The sequence below is a fragment of the Manduca sexta genome, chromosome 9 (assembly GCF_014839805.1).
Source record: "Manduca sexta isolate Smith_Timp_Sample1 chromosome 9, JHU_Msex_v1.0, whole genome shotgun sequence".
NCBI lineage: Eukaryota > Metazoa > Arthropoda > Insecta > Lepidoptera > Sphingidae > Manduca > Manduca sexta.
Window position 1 is genome coordinate 10,434,201 of NC_051123.1, and position 17,972 is coordinate 10,452,172.

At 36.5% G+C, this 17,972-nt stretch overlaps 1 protein-coding gene across 1 annotated transcript; it reads left to right on the top strand.

The window, feature by feature from the left end:
• The first annotated feature begins 2,612 nt into the window (after positions 1 to 2,612).
• On the top strand, positions 2,613 to 17,854 carry LOC115453901 (asparagine--tRNA ligase, cytoplasmic). The gene is made up of 10 exons (XM_037436967.1): positions 2,613 to 2,926; positions 3,593 to 3,940; positions 9,387 to 9,607; positions 10,022 to 10,140; positions 11,118 to 11,291; positions 12,117 to 12,245; positions 12,636 to 12,780; positions 13,686 to 13,790; positions 14,239 to 14,449; positions 15,738 to 17,854. The coding sequence occupies exons 1-10, from the start codon at positions 2,899 to 2,901 to the stop codon at positions 15,920 to 15,922; spliced, it is 1,665 nt and encodes a 554-aa protein (XP_037292864.1). The 5' UTR covers positions 2,613 to 2,898; the 3' UTR covers positions 15,923 to 17,854.
• Positions 17,855 to 17,972: the final 118 nt, after the last annotated feature.

Here is a 17,972-nt window from a genome sequence, read left to right on the forward strand (position 1 = left end):
GGCGCAAGTCTTGTCATTCATACATTTTGTTTTATGTCTGCCAGCCACCAAGTAGAAATTAATCGGGTTAAAATGTTTACGGGTTTATTCAAGAACGATTTCATTTGGGTAGCCCCTTTACAGGTTAACCCTTATACCAATACAAGTAAATCGTGTACAAATGGTTACAAATGAACAATAAAGAGTAAAGTTTTCGACGCTAAGACCGATTGTAGTACGATTAATGCTTGAAGCGTTTTGAACCTAACGCTAAAAATTATCCACGTTAATACCTTAAAATTTAAAATTTTTAGGTCTCTGAAAGTCACAAGGTGTTAAAACCCGCCATAGTGGCCCATGTAAATGTGTCGCTTTCCGGTTGATACCGGGCTGATGCCTGCGAATATCCGGTTCCAATAGTTCATCATAATTATGTCGACTGCCGAGGGCTAATCATATCTCGTCGGCCGACATTCTATTAGACCTCACTCCATTTACCATCAGATGCAGTTGGGCGACTTTGCTGTGCACATAAAAAAAATCAATCATTAACCTTTAAATCATAGTTCAACATGCGTCCCATGTAAAGTGCGCTGTCAGCATTTTATTTATGCCTGTTTTCGAATATAAATGTTTTAGAATGTGCGATCTAGAATTCTCAGCAAAAAACCGGGCTGTTACTTAGATAGGTACCTACTACTAAATTTGATACTTCTTAGGTATAATAAAAGATCAGAAATGATAAATATCTCAATAAATAAATGAACAAAAAATATTAAAATACGTAACCTTACTTAATAGTTGTGCCCAAAATATAAGTAGGTATATAATACTTTTAGTTACTCTTATTGTATACCAAAGGTTCTCAAACTTATTTCGTCTATTGCCCACTTTGAGAATTATTTATTAGTACATCCCGAAATATCTTAAAATTTAAAAAATAAATTAGCATTGTTAACAATTTAAAATACGTGTAGCGCCATCTATTGTAGCTTTTTGAAATATATTAATGTTAAAGATAAATAGAGGGTATCAGTGGCTGCTCGAGCCGTGGCTATGTTCAAGTTGAGTGTTTCATAAGAAACCGTTAACAAAATGTCTACTTGATAAAATAATTGTGAAAGTAATAAACTGTTTAATGTGGAGACTTGCGGAGTATTATTCGATTTCCATCGTTAATAATAGCTAAAATGTAAAATCTTACTTCTGACTGCTTTTAGTTCGAGCTTAACGTCAGACTCTTTGAATGCCATGTGCTAGATAATGTTATAGCCCGGCGATTTTGTAAAAACGTCGATGGTTCCAGTATTATATATTAGTCTATGGTCGATGGTTTTAGGTACAACCATGGGCGCCACTAGAGGGGTGCAAGCTGAGATGTTTTTATTACAAAATATTAAAATATAGTATTGTAAAACGTCATTGGGTGCAAGTAGATGTATGTGCACCCCCCTGCTCAGAAATTAATCACAAAAAATACATCACTGAATAAATCTGCAACAATAGGAGCTAGCACAGAGTTTTTCAAAAAAGCGTACGATTTGAATTTGAAAAAAAACTTATAAGATAGATAATATCTATCTAGTATTGTGCGTAGGTGCAGTAGCACTTCCCCAAAACTAATCTTGGCGGCGCACATGGATGCAACTCTATCCAAACTCCAAGGTTCAATAGGGGCCCTGCCTGTGTGGGTTACTGACCGGTTGGCCCTGAATTTAATTCCAAGGTCACGTAACAAGGTTAGTAAAACGAGTTGTAAGGAACTGGATTCTTTAAAAAGAGAAAATACTATACAAACAGCCGTTCAAAAAAACGGATACATTCTGCCGACTTTACAATTAGGTAGGATAAATGCTAGTGGAAGAAGAGAGGATCAGTAAATAATTATGATGTACTGCATTACTTTATTGCGTCATTATTGCATCATGCATTTTACATACCATCTTTGCTGAACCGTTGAACTGCACATGCTGCATCATTATATTGGTACTTATAGTTGTAGACCTATCAGTACCTAACCGCTGCGTAGTGCTTGCTACATAAAATGCCACAATTCGATTCTTCGACATCGCATTCGATAACTATTAAGTGTCTATAGTTAACTAAAACAATATGATTATGATAATTTAGCCATAATTTGAAATGATCATACACCTTAACAAAATATCTATAAACAATATAATGTTTATCATGAATGATATCGTAAATACCTACAGTTATAAAAAAAACTAGATTATTCATACTAAGTATATATACTTATTGCTAAAATTATTCCAGAAAAAACAGACTGAGATTTGTATTTTAGAAAAAAAAATCAAGTGGGTCAAGCCACGAGCGTAGGCTAATATTGTTTAAAGCAAATCATGTTATATTCGTATTGTTGCATTGTCCTATTTTTATTTAAATTTATAAGTATTTGTAATCACATATTTAGTAATAAGGTACTATTTAAAGAATATACTATATTTAAATTAACTTATTACAGCCGTATAGGGTATAATATAATGTTATTGTGAACCACAATTGTTTTATTTTGGTAAAATATGACATATCGATATCCCCCAATAGGCCACATCACTTTTTCTAAACTGACAGACGACAGCCACGATTCCACTTTGACAGCTGATCACACACGAGGAAAGTTCAATGTTGGAAACTATTACACTTTCAGCATGTAAAATAAGTTATCTCTTTCTTACATTCTTCAAACCTCATAAGTTGCCTTTATCTTATGTAAATTTCCGGCTGAATATACCTACTTGATATCTTCTTCATATATATTTTCTTTGCGCTCTTAATTCAAGTTTATGCTCTGGTTTATGCATTGCGGGTAAATCTTGTATTGAGTTCAGTTGTGGGATTTGACAGGATTTTTTAAGGTTTTAGTATTTAATTCCAATCATAATTTAAAAAATAATAATGCCGGACATCGAGAACCTCACGCTGGGTAAGTTCAAGCTACTTTTATATTTTTCTAACCTAAAATAACACGTATGCAGATTATTTCCTTAAAATAATTTATTCGTTCTTTATTAGAATAATTAACAGTAATAAATAAGTTCTATTATCTATATTGATATTTTTGAAAAATTTTCGCCATCGCTAACCGAATTCATAAATTAAGAATACAAATAAACAAATATATTCAATAAACTACTGAATATTGAATGAAAAAATAGGAAAAAGCTGATGTTCTACAAATAACTAAATACCCCTTCCTAAATCATAGCGAAGGATCATCTTGATCTTATCAGCTTTAAAACAAAAACACATCTAGATTGGTCCATTTGTTTAAGAGCCACAATGTTCAAAAATAGACAAACAGATGCACACCTTAAACTTAGAACACCCATCTTTTTCTGATGGGGGGTTATAAAAAAATGTAAATCGCTAATAATTGACTTCATTATTTAAACCTTAATTTTTGTTAGATTATATAATAATAAATTAAATCATACAGATATTTTTATTTGTCCAGTAAATATAATCTAAACACAGCTCTAACGTAAATACAGTTTTAAAAGCATATTTAAAAAATATTGTGCCTACTAAAATAATGTTAAAATATACAAATAATGCCTTTCACAAATAAAAATATTCAAAATTTTCATAGGTGAAATATACACATCTGATAAAAATGGAAGTGATGAAACAGGAGATGGCACCAAAGAGAAGCCATTTAAAACCATTCTGAAAGCCATGCATCATGCTGGCAAAGAACCATTCCCCACCATCTATACCGACGCTAAAGAAGATGGGAAAGATTACGAAGTGGCCGCTAAATCCCAATTGAAGAAGATTCAAAAGATTTGGGTGAGAGAGAATTATAAGGCTGCGGATAAAGCTAAGGCAGAGGATGAGAACAATGAAAAGAGATTGCAGAACCTGGAAGAAGCTAAGAAGGTGGTTATTGAAGAGGACAAGAGCTTGCCGCAGGCGAAGATTGTGAAGATATCAGAGAGTGAGTTTTTTCTTATATTTAATGAATATAGTTATACAGGGTAATTTTGACATTGCGTTACTTAATGAAACCACATACTTGTCTCCACCTTTGCTGACACTGTTCCGAAAATCATCTATTAATAACTAATATTTACATGGAAAATTGTGATTTTATTTTTCTGATTTCTTCATCATTTGTAATTTAATGCGAATATAACGTATCCGTGGGTGTATTTCTGACTGAAAGTATGATGTTGCCACTGCCACAAATTGTCTTTCAGAAGTAGTATTGGCTTTGGGGCGCGTAAAATTAAAATTGCTTTTTGTTAATATTTATTTTGATTGAAACTGACACTTTTTTATTATACACCTACAACTCAGGTAATTTATTGTAAAGTGTTATTTAGAAGTAGATAAGTATGTGATTTCATTTAGTAAAATGACCTTGTATACATTTATAATCAGTTATAATGATGTTGAAGGGACTACTTTTTGAAGATGCTATATCTGGTTGTTTTAAACAGTACTTATTTTCTATACATCACTTGAAAGCAGTCATCCCACCCACAACTAGCTTTGATATTGAAGTTCGACAATGATTGTTAGCTGAAGTGCATGTCTCCTCATTAGTTTATTGGTGTATTTGTTTATTTATGTTTATGGTTACGTATATATTTATTAATACATAAATATATATTCAAAATAAATATATGTAACAAAATAGTATTTAAAAAAAATTTAAAAAACATCTGTCTTGCCTTTATTTTTTTCGTTTGGCTTAATACACTCATTCTATCAAATAATATATAGAATCAAAGTATTTGGACAAACAAAAAAAAACATTAGCCAGAAAAATCGTAATATTTCGTAAAAAAACTATTTCCTTACATACATTTATTTTGTGAAATACTCTATTTAAAAAATATTAAGCATATCCAGCACTATTTTTAAAAGGTCATATACATTGGAATGTGCAGACAACCATGTAATATAAATGTTAAGGAATAGTCTCGCAGTTGCATAATACTATTTTCCATACTGGGAATACCCAATGATTGTTCTATTTCATATTGAGGAATTTCCCAATGCAGGAAATAATATTGATGGTTAAAAGACTATTTGACTTAAGGCTGATTTCAATTATTTGTTCCCAGCAATTTATATAAGACTTATTGGACAATGTCCTTTATAATGGAGACAAGGGGAAAAATGTGTTAACTTTTCCATACTAGAGCTAGAATGCGATTCAAAATTTCTTTTACAAATACAAATATGTTTCATGAGCTTATAATAGTTAAATAAATAATCATTTTGCTATTACAAACGGAAATTGCACAAATTTGACTTAGTGTTCTGCTAATTGCTGGTATCCAAATATTTCCAATCAATATCAAAACTGGATTAATTCCAAATCAATAATAAGTAATTCCTTAACTTTTCATATTAATCTTAGTTTGATGGGTGTATCTATTCTTAATTATTAACCTATTTTTGCAATTGATTCAAAGGCAACAATTAGCATCGTTTGTTCTAATAACCTGATAAGCATAGTTCTTTTTTTTAAATTTTACCACATTCAAAAGACGCGGATAAATAGAACCGATTCCAAGTACGGGTATATATAGCATTTGAAAACAGCCAAAATGTCGCTTATTCGCTGTTTTCAGTTAACGATCCCAAACGCTTGTTTCAGTCCATGCCGAATATGGCCCAATCAGAACAATTTTTTGACATACAAATGACCGAATTGGATTGGAGATTAAAATTGGAATCCTTTATTAAAAACTGAAGAATTCAATAAACCTTACAACCTTCAGTATACAACTTAAAGTTCATTCCTTACCTTTCTCTTACCTTGAAAAGTTCATCACATCGTTTGCAAGGCCTTTTAAAAATAACCATCCTGTTGTACATATTTAAACATACACTCATAGGTATACTAGCGTCTCGTTCCGGTTTCGCATGGGTAGCAACAATTATTATAGCCAGACTACTTGACCCGACAGACATTGTCCCGTCTTGACTACTAATTTGCAGCGCGCATTCTGTCAATCGCTGAAATTAACTTTTCTTAAATTTCCTAACGTTCCGCTCAACTTCCTTAAGTTTTTCTTTCATAAGATCCTTTTCCTGACAATAACAAACACAAAAAAAAATAGTGAAATCGGTCCAGCCGTTCACGCGTGATGGCGTGACTAAGGGAAATAGGGATTCATTTTTATATATATAGATTATTTCTGACGGCCCAATCGTTACAAAACTTACAAGATCACCCGTTGAACTAATGAATATAATCAAAATTAAAAACTCAACACTTTAAGTCAATTAGCCTTTCAACCGTCGATATTATGATTCATTAATTAATTTGAGGAGTCTCATGGACAGTTTACTATATTAACATTTTATTTTTTATTTATTTTATTTTTTTATTAACACTTTAAACCTTTTTCTTTTAGTAAAAAAAATATTTAGAGACTTCAAAAATAATGTAAAATAAAATCGCACTATTGCAAAGTTTCTGCGTCAGGGTTCAAACCTTTGTACCGATGACCAACTTAGTGAGTTTGACATATTATTACCAACTTTTCCTTCCTATTAGTGAAAGAATTTCCAAATTTATATCACCTCTGAGTGATTTAAGCAACTCTGATTCCTACAATGGAATTAATGCGAACCTGAGGTCGAACAATATAATTTACTGTGTCAAAAATGTATGGTCCTTAGTATGATATTATTAGCTATCTGTAAGAGTTGTTGGAAAGTGATAACAATATTTATTGTAGATTTATAAGGAAAACCTTCACAAATACTAACTTATTGGAAGCATTCTGTTACATACCTAATGTACAGAGGTATACACACACACATCACGAGTTTATTCCCGAAGGGGTATGCAGAGGCGCATCCAGGGCACCCACTTTTCGCCAAGTTTGTTCCGCCCCATGAAGTGATAGGGGGCGAGCCTGTCGCCATATCGGGCATAAATTCCAGACTCCGGGCTGATACTGTGCAGAAAAAGCCAAATATCACTTTGCCCGGGCCGGGATTCGAACCCAAGACCTCAGAGCGCTGCCGTACCGCGCATGCAGTACGACTACGCCAGCGAGGCAGTCTGTACAGACTACAGAGGTATAATAATAATAATATCAGCCCTGTATTATATACTTGCCCACTGCTAAGCACGGGCCTTCTCTACTACTAAGAGGGATTAGGCCCTAGTCCACCACGCTGGCCTAGTGCGGATTGCTAGACTTCACACACCTTCGAAATTCCTATAGAGAACTTCTCAGATGTGCAGGTTTCCTCACGATGTTTTCCTTCACCTTTAAAGCGAACGATGAATTCACTAACCCCCTTATTCATAGACGTTTTTTATCTAACGACCGAGTAAAGCTGTGATAACAAGTCTGTTTCTCAGTGCTGACGGCATGGCAGTCTTCTCAGTGCGTAGACATAGGGCCGTTGTGATTGGCTAATATTGAGATGCAACAATAATGGCCAATCACAACGGCCCTATGTCTGTTTCTCAGTGCCGTTGGGCACTAAGAAACAAGCTTGTTATCACAGCTTTACTTCGTCCTTAGATAAAAAACGTTTATGAATAAGGGGGTAAGAATACACACATGATTTAAGAAAAGTCAGAGATGTGTGCCCTTGGGATTTGAACCTGCGGACATTCGTCTTGGCAGTCCGTTCCACACCCAACTAGGCTATCGCCGCTTCTACAGAGGTATAGACGATAATAATTAATACTATATCCCAGAACTTGGATATATTTATATGTAACCTGTCAGAATTCGCTGAAATGGCTCATAGATGTATTGAAATAAATTGTTAAGATTAAATCTGTATAACATCGCATTAGTATCAACTGTTATGGTGTTATAATATATGTATAAATAAATAATAAAAAAAAATATGTAGGTTAATTGCATTATACTCTAATTTAATTAAGTGCATATTTTTAGCACCTGGCATTAAAATCAAATGAAAGATTATTGAAATATTTTTTTTTATAAGTGGTAATAATGTGTGTTATCGCCGTTTTCAATAAACGAACCCAATCTCAATCTTCAATCCGATTCCGAGAATGAACCAATAAAAATAACTAATTTGCAAGCGTGGTCAAAAAACTATTCGTTACAAATTGTTACATTACTTGTTTATATACTCATTAGTATTTGCTAGCAAATTATTACAATGTTGTTTATCTCCGTTAGTACGCAATGCAATGATTGGTTTTGTGTGTGCGTGCAAATATCTTTGTTTTTTTTTTTACGAGCAAAACGAGTTTATCGATATCGGGGGAAGGCAGACGGTTACCTTATACATACTACTAACAAGTATATTCTGGTTATAATATTAAGACGGGGAAGTCCTGAAACATGTTTTCTGTTCTACAAACTGAATATATTGCATGTGAATGCATTTCGTTCGTTATATGCGATCATTTACTGGTGGTAGGTCTCTCATATGTGAGAATCCGCCTGGGTAGGCACCACCGCCAACCAGCAATGTATAGTCACTGTTGTATTCCGGTTTGAAGGACATTGTAGCCAGTGTAGACATAATAAAACTTAACATCTCATGTCTTGGGATGGCGAGCGCAGTGAAATACCAAACAATACTTTGTAATTAATGGTGTTGGATGGTGTTTCTACTGTTTATGGGCGGTCGTACCGCTTACCATCAGGCGAACGGCAACCTCGTCTCGTCATACAAAGAAATAAAAAAAAAGCGTAGATATTTATGGAACACATGATTGATGACGTCATTGTATACGAAATTATAATTAAATCTGTGATATGATGTATCTGTGTATTAAATATATTTTGTTCAAAGGTTGATTTTGATTAAATAAATTGTACATGTTGCATCAGGTTATGAGTCATCGTTCCGAGAAATCCCGTATGAATGAAAGGATGTTTGTATGTATTAAATAGTTATGTAGATTATGCTTAAAGCATACCATCAAACGCGTAATGCAATCGCCTTGACAAGGAATTTTTCAAAATTTTACAAATAATATCCCCTTTTATTCGAACATTTTCGTTATGAACTGCGAGAATCGCCGTTAAGCCGGTTTTCCCGGCGAAAGCCATAGGCAATAATTATACAGAGCATTTGATATAAACTATTGGCCTAGGAAATTTTCCTTATCCAACTGCTTGGCATAGTATTTAACTCAAAATTTTCTTTATTCAAACAGTCATTCACAAGTTCTTGATTCATCATGAATCTGCCATAGCTTCGAAATGTGTTATCGCTGTGAAAAAGTGGCACAAGAAACTTCCTTAGCAACACCAGCTGTCAAAATGATATTGACTATATTTCAATTATTATATATTGTATATATTTATTTATTTGTCATAGTGTCATAATTCAGCATATCAATAGTACACAAGTGCAATAAAGCCACTGCTAAGTAAAGTGAAGCCGAAATATATTATCAAATCTTCTTTCAGCTGGCGACTACCGCGGCCAGCGCGTCTGCGTCCGCGGTTGGGTGCACCGCCTCAGGCGGCAGGGTAAAGCGCTCATGTTCGTCACGTTGCGCGACGGCACTGGGTTCCTGCAGTGCGTCCTGCACGGTGCCCTGTGCCAGACGTATCATGCTCTCGTCTTGTCTACTGAGTCCTCTGTGTCGTTTAAGGGGAAGTTGGAACAGGTGCCGGAAGGAAAGACGGTGAGATGGTCTTCTTTATTGTTCTTGTGTTTTTTTAGATAGTTTTAATTTTTGACGCATATAAGTGGTTGGAAATATTTTTTTTAGAATTGAATTTGTTTTTTTTATGTCTGTTAATTGGTGTACTCAACTGATTTTTTTTATCTTCGCAGGCAAGATAATAAAATTAGTTGAGTACACCAACGATTTCTACTGACCTGAGACGTTAAAAAGCGACCCAAAATAAAAACAAAAAGGTTTTTTTTTACTTAATAATTCTGACATTCTTGACCTTGACAACATATCTAGATATCTATATCCCTTAAAAATAATATTATAATAGACATACTTTGTGGAAAGTATAACAAATTTGCTATTAAAGAATTAAGAATAACGAACCAGAAATAATTATGATCCCGTGTATATTGGTCGCAGGCACCAGGCGGGCATGAGCTGGCGGTGGACTACTGGGAGCTGATCGGCCTCGCCCCGCCCGGCGGCGCCGACGCCATCCTCAACGAGGAGGCGCTGCCAGACGTCCAGCTCGACAACAGGTAAAACAACTTGAAAGAATAACGCGGTGTGTAATCTAATTTTTCTTTAATTTCGCACTAAATCTAAAATTTTGTAATTTATTTAAATGCTATCGCACACCTTATATATGAATAAGTTATTTGTTAGTAGTAATAGTTAGTGGGTTGGTGTACTTTGGCATAACTGTGTTGTTGAGTAAAGATAAATTTGAAGGTTTGTATAACGTCTTTATAAAGGCATTTAATATATATTGTGAATCTAAAGGTGTCCTTGGAAACGGTTTTTGTTTCTTTTGATTTCCGCCGTATGGCGTTGTTGTTTTGCTTTGTGTCAAAATGTATTGTACAGTTTGTTTAGCGTACGAATTCATAATTGTGAATTAAAGCAATCTTACTCAATTTTATTTAAATACTAGCTTTTGCCCACGGCTCCGCCCGCGTTATAAAGTTTTTCGGGCTAAAGTTTTCCGTTATAAAAGTCACGCTATATATTTTCCCGGGAGCCTATGTTCTTCCCAGGGTCTCAAACTGTCTCCATACCAAATTTTATCCTAATACGTTGGGTAGTTTTTGGGTTTAACACGTTCAGGCAGACTTTGTTTTATAATATATTTTTGTAGAACTTTTTAAGAGGAACAATCCCGTCATACATTATTGTTGCATTAGTTTAACCGTTTACGCAAAAGAAGCTCTCAAAACGAATCAATTTTCCCGTTTTTGCAACATGTTTCATTACTGCTCCGCTCCTATTGGTCATAGCGTGATGATATATAGCCTATAGCACTCCACGAACATAGGGCTATCCAACACAAAAAGAATTTTTCAGTTTGGACCGGTAGTTCCTGAGATTAGCGCGTTCAAACAAACAAACAAACAAACTCTTTAGCTTTATATAATAGTATAGATTATATATAGCTGAAAGGTGGAGCCGCGAGCAAAAGCTAGTAATAGTATAGATAGATAATCATAAGCTGACATGTGTCCGTGCGCGCCCGCAGGCACATAATGATCCGCGGCGAGAACACGTCGAAGGTGCTGCGCGCGCGCGCGAGCGTCACGCGCGCGTTCCGCGAGCACTTCGGCGCGCGCCGCTACACCGAGGTCACGCCGCCCACGCTCGTGCAGACGCAGTGCGAGGGCGGCAGCACGCTCTTCAAGTTCTCCTACTTCGGGTCAGTGGACAGTGGACACACACCTGTACTACATGCATATGATGGATTGTGAAAGAAATAACTCAGGATTGTAAAACGATTAGTGGATTTATTGAGAACAGTAAAGACTAGACAATGACAAAAAAGAAGTATACAATTTCTAAATTTAAAGCATACTGCCAGTACTAGCTCACATTGGTTGTTATTGTTTGGTTTATACTCTTTGCTACTACACAGTTTCAACAGCATACATAGTATCGTCCCTCTATCCCATAGGGGTAGGCAGAGACTATGGATTGCCACTTTGCACGATTCTGGTATACTCCTCTCGCTTCCTCCACTTTCATCAATATTTTCATGCATTCCCGCCGGTTCAGGGTATTTTAGACTTGACCTTTACTAAGAATGTCAGATATCTGACATTCGAAGGTTGGGTGCAGTCGACGCATACCGGCTCTTCCATCCACATTCACCTTATAAAAGCTCTTTGTCAGTCTCCTGTAATCAATGCTCTCCAAATGCCTAAACCACCTTAGCATACCCTTCCCAATTTTGGTAACTACATCCTCTGTCACTCCACACATATCCATCACCGTAGTATCCGCACTCTATCATTCATAGTCACCCCACATATGCCTTATTTCTTTTTATTTATTTTTTATTGCTTTTAACACTCTCATTTCATTACATTCTTGTATATACATTTTAAATATTGTATACACTCACCACTTACACCAACTACAGTCATAGCAAAAATCATGAAAATCAATTTTACACAGAGAGAGAGAGAGAGAAAGAAAATGAGTTCGCATTCAATTATTTCATGTTCTTTCTCTATCACTACAGGGAGCAAGCGTACCTGACCCAGAGCTCGCAGCTGTACCTGGAGACGTGCCTGGCGGCGATGGGCGACGTGTACTGCATCGCGCAGTCCTACCGCGCCGAGCAGTCCCGCACCAGGAGACATCTCGCCGAGTGAGTACTGCAACATCAATGTATAGGGATACAGCTGTAATTCCTTTGGTTTATGCATTTTCTTGTGTTATGAATATACAGTTCTTTTTTCCAGTTTGCAATCAGCCAAAAAAGGAGCTGAATGTATTCAAACCCAATATAATTTTTTTCTTTATTTAAAAAAAAACGATTGTCGTTAAAAATACAAAAATGTTAAATCTATGTTAAATTTTGAATCTGTACAAATACTTTCGTGCCTGACTGTACACACTCTTTTGCACAGCCAACAAGTTCTAACTTGTTTATTTTTCATGAATCCTTTTCCCTACAATAAAGCAAATGTTTTCGACTTACGTGCGCACGCGCATAATTCACAAGATTCTAATATAAAAAACCCTTTGTATCAACCAGGTACAGTCACGTAGAAGCGGAATGTCCGTTCATTACATTCGACGAACTCCTCGACCGTCTTGAAGACTTGGTGGTGGATGTGGTGGACCGGGTCCTGGCATCGCCTGAGGGACATCTGGTTTACGAACTCAACCCGAACTTCAAGGTTAGTCGATAGTAGAAAATGCTATCTCACGAGATTTTAGACCTAACCGAGATCTCGTGAGACCATGAATCCAGTCTCGCGAAATCTCGTGCTTTACGAAATCTCAACGAGATTGCATTCCCCAGTTGATAGAAACTTTCTCGCCTACACACCCACAACAACTAAGCCAGGATCAGCAGTGGCACGCATTTTATGAAACCGAGCAGTGAAGCTCGGCGAGTCACAGGGAAAACTAATTTGTCATTATCCCGCAACGACATTGATCAAATAGAAAGATAGGGAGAAGTTAGAAATATATACATAAATAATAAGCTTACCCCTTTATCCCACAGAGGTTGATTAATGCCTAGGTCTATAACGCAAGGGGCCCCCATTCTATAGGGGCCAATCCAGTTTTGCAATTACAAGTATTCTATCCAAAGGACAGCTCCCATAACCCAATAGGTATGAGAATTAAAAAAATCTCTTATTCACCTATATGGATGACAAAGCTGTACTTCGATTACAACGAATTACTGGTGGTAGGTCTCTCATATGTGAAAGTCGGCCTGGGTAGATACCACCGCAACGTATTTCTGCCGCCAAGCAGTAGTGTGTCGCTGTTGTGTTCCAGTTTGAAGGACATTGTAGCCAGTGAAACTACTGGACATAATAAGACTTAACATCTCATGTCTCAAGGATGGCGAGCGCAGTGGAATACAAAACAATACTTTGTAATTCAAGGTGTTGGATGGTGTTTCTATGTTTATGGGCGGTCGTATCGCTTACCATCAGGCGAACGGCAAGCTTGTCTCACCATTCAATACAATAAAAAAAATAGTTTTTTTTATATTGAAGCAGTAATTGTGTTCAAAAATACAAACTTCTATGGTTTATATAACTATTTTTATGGATTTTGATTGCAGAAACCCGAGAGGCCATTTAAACGTATGACGTACATCGAGGCTATAGAATACTTACGCGAACACAACATCACCAAAGAAGACGGATCCTTCTACGAGTTTGGAGAGGTAATCTAAAAAAAGATTTGAGTATAATATAATATTTTCAGATTTTAAACACACTTACATTATTACTTATGTTCAATTTGAATCAAGATTCCGATGATCAAGAGCGTCTCCAGCCGATGGCCGGGGGCAAGTTGATATGGAGAATGAGAAAAGTATTAATTGTAGGTAAAGTCGAGAGCACATGTTCCTCCCCCACTCCTCTTCCGGTTTAACAATAACATACAGAGCGTAATTGTGCGTACGGAATATTATGAAATTGGTGGATTCATTCGAGTTTCGACATACAGAAATGATTGATCAAGCAAGTCAAGTCAAAGTCTTAGGACTTTGGTTGCTTTACATTAAGATTTTTTTTTAGAATCTATGGGGGGCAGTTGCCCTTCCCTGCCCCCCTTGACGACGCCCTAGCCGATGGTCAACTAAAACCCCAAAATTACTTTTCATCCAGGACATTCCCGAGATGCCCGAGCGTAAGATGACGGACGCCATCGGTGTCCCGATCCTGCTGTGCAAGTTCCCGGCGGAGATCAAGTCGTTCTACATGTCGCGCTGCCCGGAGGACCGCCGCCTCACCGAGTCCGTGGACGTGCTGATGCCCGGCGTCGGAGAGATCGTCGGCGGCTCCATGAGGATATGGGACCACGAGGAGCTCATGGAAGGTAGGCTACACCAACAACCACGCACACACACAAGCGCATATGCACGCACACTCACACACGCGAAATAGGACTGTTGAAGTATAGATACAATGTATTCTTATTGTATTGTGTAAGTTTATATAAGTTGTAATTTGCAACCAAAAGCGCCTAAAGTGCTCACCCAAAAGTTCGATGTATTTTTATAAGCCGACCCTTACCAGGCTAACAAACGTATAGTCAGGTAAAAAAAGTTATATGCAGAGTAGTATCATAGAGACCAAACACTATCAACAAGCCTCCAAATCAATTCGCCTTTACATAAATCGAATGGAAAGATTAGCCAATGTGATGTGCCTATACTATAATAAAGCAGCTTCGCAAAAGTCTTTATTATCGCAATTCATAATTTCGATTGACGTGCCATTTAACAATGTACAAAACGCACAACACGACCTCTAACAGTATACACAAACACATATTTATGTGCGTGCGTATGTTTACAAATATTCTAGCATTTAGTTTTTGTTGGTTGGTGGAAGGATATATTTTATATCCGCTCGGATAGCGATCACAGTACACAAGGTGTTAAAACCCGCCATATTTTTTTTTTTACCGAGCTGCCGTGGTTTTGACCAGGAGTACCCTGGGAACGGTGTACAGGCAATCCCCCGGCTTAGCAACCACGGCAATCCCTGTGAAGAGTTGGTAGGCCCTACCGTTACCACCGAGGGTGCCAGCGAACGGTACGCTGGCGAGCCACGGCTATCCGATCTCAGGGCCTGGGAGGAAGAAGGGAGGGAATAGAGTGAAGGAAGAGAAGAGGAAGGAGGAGTCCTCTCAGGATAGTTGGAAGGGAGACGGAAGGGAAATGTTCGCGAACCCTTATGGGCCTCAATGTATATTTAGCAACCATGAGGCATGCACACTGAACTGTGTGCCTAGAGTCGCGGCAAATGAGCCCCCATGCATAGACGCCATCAAATGCACGCGCATTTAATGTGGAGACCAAGGGCACGAGAATTACCTCGAGTGGTAAACCCGCCATATTGGCTCACGTAAGTATGTCGCGTTCCGGAATCAGCTCGTGTATATCTGTTTCCGGCAGGCATAATTGTGTTGACTGCTGAGGGGTAATCATCTCTCGTCAGTCGACATTCTATTGGACCCCACTCCACTTACCATCAGGTGCCACGCACAATGGCCCGACTTTTTTACGGGCTAAGTGCGGAAAAAGGAGCCCATAACCATACCATCAGGTGCAGTGGGGTAACTTTACCGTGCCGTGATCTAACACACACTTTTTCCCCAGGATACGCGCGCGAAGGCATCGACCCGTCTCCATACTACTGGTACACGGACCAGCGCAAGTTCGGCTCGGTGCCGCACGGCGGGTACGGGCTCGGGCTGGAGCGGTTCCTGTGCTGGCTCCTGGACAGATACCACATCCGCGAGGTCTGTCTGTATCCCAGATTCCTGGAACGTTGCACGCCTTAAACGCATTAGCCTGGCTGTCTATAAATGGTAAATTGATGACGGTTGAGTTTGGACCTTATGTCTTGGTGTATATTGTTATTTTGGTTTGATGTATAACTATCGCTTAACTGGTCAATGAACCTGCTAAAGAAATATAAATCTCGTTTGGTAATAAATAAGGTGTAGTATTGATTGTCATCGAATTACTCTTCGCATTTAAACTATCGCGTATTTTTTCTCTGGGGTTAAAGAGAAAGCATAATAGTTTCTAAGCGTTTATGAATGAGAAAGGCCACGGTATCTAAATATGTTTGTTATCTTAAGCTTTCATCGAAAAGTTATAATGGCAGTGCGACGCCATTTTATTTGCCAGTAGCGCCATCTATCTCGTACTTATAGAATAGGAACCAAAATGGCTACGTTTTTATTTACTAACTAGTTAGAATGGGATAAAAGTTTCGTAGACATTTTTATAAGAGCAAATTAAATATTTTTGTATTGTCAAATGCGTTACAAATACTTGAAGGGTTCCATAAAATTATTGTTGTCTATTTGACACGAAATGCTTTGTGACAAGAAGGTTGGCGTTTTAAATTATTGTATTTTTTCACCGATTTATCGTGTTTACTGATCTAGAATCGCGCCATGCTATTTAGAAATGAATTATTTCAGTTTCAAATTTTTTCATCCGACTATTACAAGGTAATCCCTTATTGGTTGAATCCCTAAACATCCTGGGACCTGTGGAACAATAAACAAAATAAACTATTTATATGCATTGACCTTAAATTCGTGGTCGTCTTATTTTCATTTTAAAATAGTATGGTACGACTTTAATTCGAAAATCGATAGATTTCAAGTGAGTTTTCAAACATCATTTATATTTAAGTCATTTATGTTTACATTCATTTAATATAATTAATTGTGTTTTGTACTTTCCACATATAGCCCAGTTATTCATTTATAGAAGCTAGAAATAAATCAAGTATGACCATTTTTTTTTTATTAAATATGTTAACAACAAAGCCACTAACAAGAATTGAGGCGTTATAGTATTCATAAAAGAATAAGCTAAAGTATTTAGTATTCATTACACGATATACAAAAAGAAAGTCACGTGCTGTCGTTTTCCATTTTGACACATTCTTGTCTATGATTACACTATTTACTATTGACAGTCTATACGCGCGATGTTCACATCGTATTTTAGTTCCGAATATGCTCACGTGGCGCTTTTCAAATTTCCATTGAAAAATACTTAAACGCGAACCATTATGTTTACTAACGTTACTATAACGCGTAAATTCGTGCTCAGGGTAGAATACAGTTAATTATGGAAAAAATCTAAAGTCGTTCACTGACAGTAGAGAGAACGAACATAAATTCCCAATCTTATTTTAATGATCTTAATGTTGATATTTCGTTGAAAAGAAAACTAGCTTACCGCACAATACTGTCAGTGTATGTCATTACGAAATTAATTTATTGTCAAAAAAATTAATTTATTTTCTGAATTGTCAGGCTGTTTGCGTAGTCAAAAATTGTTTTTTACTTAAATTAAAATTCTGAAATGATCGACATGTTTTCTTTTTATTTATCTCTATTAGATAAGTCCTAACGTATTTTATTTTTAAGTTATATGCCTAATAAAGTACAGCTAAATGTATCGGTCAGTTTTAAACCTTATCAAGTAAGGCTAGTAAAAACATAAAATTTTTTATTGAAATGTATGTTAATTGGTTTGGTGATATTTATAAATATTTATAACGAGTTATGGAAATTATTAAATTTTGTAATTTACTTAGTCTTGATGTGTGAGGCTAATATTGCATTTATTTATTCAGATATTTAAAACAGGTCCAACCATGTATACCTTGCTTTAATAAGACACCAGCTGCATTTTATAACTTCAGACGATTTTGGTTCGCTTTTCAAATAAACAATATAATTTCATTTGTAGTTTTATTAATAACCCATAATAGAGCTGTATGTATCGTAGTGTCATATTGATTAAATACTTATCAATAAATTTGGAAAGAGATTTTTTTTATGGTTTGAGGCTAATTTAAAT

What these genes read in the sequence shown, in the direction of transcription:
- LOC115453901 (XM_037436967.1), top strand. Translation starts at nt 2,899, where the DNA reads ATGCCGGACATCGAGAACCTCACGCTGG. An exon ending in AACTCAACCCGAACTTCAAG is followed by an intron (nt 12,781 to 13,685) that starts GTTAGTCGATAG and finishes TTTTGATTGCAG; the next exon opens with AAACCCGAGAGGCCATTTAA. An exon ending in CCACGAGGAGCTCATGGAAG is followed by an intron (nt 14,450 to 15,737) that starts GTAGGCTACACC and finishes CTTTTTCCCCAG; the next exon opens with GATACGCGCGCGAAGGCATC.